General features: G+C 61.6%; 1 protein-coding gene across 1 annotated transcript in view; it reads right to left on the minus strand.

Moving 5' to 3' along the window:
- The window catches only part of ARID3C (AT-rich interaction domain 3C), a 28496-nt gene that overhangs the window by 17639 nt on the left and 7516 nt on the right, over window positions 1-3341 (minus strand). Inside the window, exon 2 of the mRNA XM_035902732.1 lies at window positions 3266-3337. Within this exon, the coding sequence (XP_035758625.1) occupies window positions 3266-3337 (72 nt within the window). The remainder of the gene's footprint in view (window positions 1-3265; window positions 3338-3341) is intronic.

Below are 3341 nucleotides of genomic sequence, written 5' to 3' on the forward strand. Positions count from 1 at the left end.
TCCAGGACCCCCATGGCCACACTGCCAGTGCCCAGGCAGCCTGTGAGTGAGCACATGCTGCCCGCCGTATCCCACAGCATCACAGCCCAGATCCTGGGAAACCTGTGAAAGCCAGAGCACAGACAACCCTCCCTGCTCAGCCCCTGCGGAGAGCAGAGAACCTGTTCCCCAGGCTGGGTGAGGCACAGCCCTGCAGGCTGGGGAGGGACCGGGGTGGGGGGACACACACACACATGACATGTCTCTCCCAGGCAGGGGTATGTCCCCTCCTTATTATCACAGGGAAGGGTCAGGAGTGACAGCCACCCTGCAGATCCCAAGGCAAGCCGGCACCCCAGCCTTCCCCAAACTGCCACCCCATACAGGGCAGCACCATGCAGGGCAGGGCTGGTCCTGGCAACTCCTTTCCCCTCTCCCTGTCCCATCTGACATAAGCCACCTGAAGGCAATAGGTCCCCTTGTCCCTGTGTACCCAAGGGACACTGAACTTCCATAAGGGACACCCTACTGGGCCAGCTGGGACATGCCACCCAGTGGAAAACCCACGTGTGGGTCTCTAGAGCAGAGACCCATTGCCCTTCCCATCAGGGCTGGAGAAAGAAGAGAGCAAGCAAGGAGCCAGCTTGCTCACCGCCCAGGAAGCAGCAGCAGGATTTATCCCCCCACACACTGACCTCCCTTGCTATCCATTTCCCCGGTATTCCCACCGCGCTGCCGGCTTTGCTCCTTGCCCGCACAGGGAGCGCAGACAGCCCCAGCCAAGGGCAGGGCGTGAGGCTGAAGGACAAGAAATGCCAAGGATGCTTTCTCTGTGGAAAGCCTCCCCAGGCCCGGGAGGGAGGAGCTGCTTCCCACCTCCCGGCTGACCCCGGGAACCGGACAGTCAGCCTTTTTCTGAGCAGCGGGGTGTAACGTAACACTTCCCGGACGAGATATTTGGCCTACGCAGTGCACCCACCCCAGCCCTCCCCAGGTTGCTTTCGAGGCAGCGTCTGGTGCTGGCAGCCTCCCAGGGCATGAGCTGCCTGCGCCCTGCCTGCACCCATCCCTGCCACCTTGCAGGCAGGAGTCCAGGGGCGTGAGCCCTGGCCCCTCCAAATGTTAGACTGCGCTGTGGATTCTTGAAACAGAAAAGGCAGCAGCAGCATGGCCGCATGGCACCAGAAAGTCATGTCTCCCCGGCACCCCAGCCTTCCCCAAACTGCCACCCCATACAGGGCAGCACCATGCAGGGCAGGGCTGGTCCTGGCAACTCCTTTCCCCTCTCCCTGTCCCATCTGACATAAGCCACCTGAAGGCAATAGGTCCCCTTGTCCCTGTGTACCCAAGGGACACTGAACTTCCATAAGGGACACCCTACTGGGCCAGCTGGGACATGCCACCCAGTGGAAAACCCACGTGTGGGTCTCTAGAGCAGAGACCCATTGCCCTTCCCATCAGGGCTGGAGAAAGAAGAGAGCAAGCAAGGAGCCAGCTTGCTCACCGCCCAGGAAGCAGCAGCAGGATTTATCCCCCCACACACTGACCTCCCTTGCTATCCATTTCCCCGGTATTCCCACCGCGCTGCCGGCTTTGCTCCTTGCCCGCACAGGGAGCGCAGACAGCCCCAGCCAAGGGCAGGGCGTGAGGCTGAAGGACAAGAAATGCCAAGGATGCTTTCTCTGTGGAAAGCCTCCCCAGGCCCGGGAGGGAGGAGCTGCTTCCCACCTCCCGGCTGACCCCGGGAACCGGACAGTCAGCCTTTTTCTGAGCAGCGGGGTGTAACGTAACACTTCCCGGACGAGATATTTGGCCTACGCAGTGCACCCACCCCAGCCCTCCCCAGGTTGCTGCTTTCGAGGCGTCTGGTGCTGGCAGCCTCCCAGGGCATGAGCTGCCTGCGCCCTGCCTGCACCCATACCTGCCACCTTGCAGGCAGGAGTCCAGGGGCGTGAGCCCTGGCCCCTCCAAATGTTAGACTGCGCTGTGGATTCTTGAAACAGAAAAGGCAGCAGCAGCATGGCCGCATGGCACCAGAAAGTCATGTCCCTGCTTCTGTCCCTGAACCCTCCTGCCAGTGACACTGTGGCTGAGCCAGTATGTCCTCTCATGCAACTGTCCCGAGCAGAGCCATCCTAAAAAGCCACACACCAGCTGCGTGGGGACATCTGCCTGCTCCAATCCCCTCACCGTCACCCACCCTGCCACCAATGCACCCCTCTTTTCTCCCACGATGAAGCTGAGCACACGGGGAACGCAAACCTGACCTGGCACTGGGCAATCCACGCTCACACCCATGCTCACACCTGTGCAAAGAGCAGCACCCGCCACATGTGGACCCAGCAGGGACAGGATCCATGCACGGGAGCACTGTATTAAGTACACAGAGACCTTTCCTCCACCCTATATATGAGCCCCAGGAGCTCTATCCCTGTGACAGATCTCCACGGCACAGGGGTCTCCCCTATGTCCATTGGCAGTGAGGTGACAGGGTCGACGTGCTGCTCCCTCCAGCCAGTGTAGGAAATCAATGAGTGACATCGATCAGCCATCATACGCCCCGGCCCTTGTGGAGACACGGGGGAGCTCGACTGTGCAGCCCACCGGCTCCTTGGGGTGACCACACACCAGAGCCCTCACCCTTGTCTGCCTCCTCAAAAAATCCACAGACAGGGGTCACCCCATTTTGCCCTTCATGGAAAGCACCAGGGATGGAGCCTGCATAGGTCAGAGGGGCACAGGGAGGTGCCTGGGCACTGGGCACCCTGTCATGCTGTCAGTCCTGGGGACAGGCATAGGGAACATGGGGGAGGAGGGGGACGTGAGGCAGGGAGATGGGGAGCACATGGGGATGCCTGTTGGGGTGGAATAGGGCTCAGGGACAGGGGCAGTGAGGAGCATTCAGGGGGTACCCATTTGGGCATGATGGGGCTCTGGGACAGGGGTGTTGGGTTGCACTGATTGTGCTAGCCTGGGATGCGGTTTGGGGGAAGTGGAGGGGGGCTGGGGGGGTTCCCATTTAGGGTGGCATGGCGGTAGTGTCTGGGGTTAATGGGCGTACTGGGAATGTCAGCTTGGGGTGGGACCGGGATGGGGCTCAGGGCAGTGGGGTTGCCCATTTAGGGTGGGAAGCGGACAGGGTTTGGGGGCAGCGGGGGGCATAAGTGGACCCTATTCAGGGAGGGCTGAACCCCAAGTCGTGGGGGGACACAGGGGATGCCCGCCTGGTGCGGTGGGTGCTGGTGGGTGCCAGTGCCGGTGCGCCGGGGCGGCAGATGCCTCCTACCTGCTTGAACTGCTCCTCGTAGGTCCACTCGTGGTGTGGGGGAGGCGGTGGGTCGCGGGGCTCCCTTTCTTCCTCC

The sequence above is a fragment of the Egretta garzetta genome, unplaced genomic scaffold, assembly GCF_000687185.1.
Source record: "Egretta garzetta isolate BGI_Z169 unplaced genomic scaffold, ASM68718v1 scaffold59, whole genome shotgun sequence".
NCBI lineage: Eukaryota > Metazoa > Chordata > Aves > Pelecaniformes > Ardeidae > Egretta > Egretta garzetta.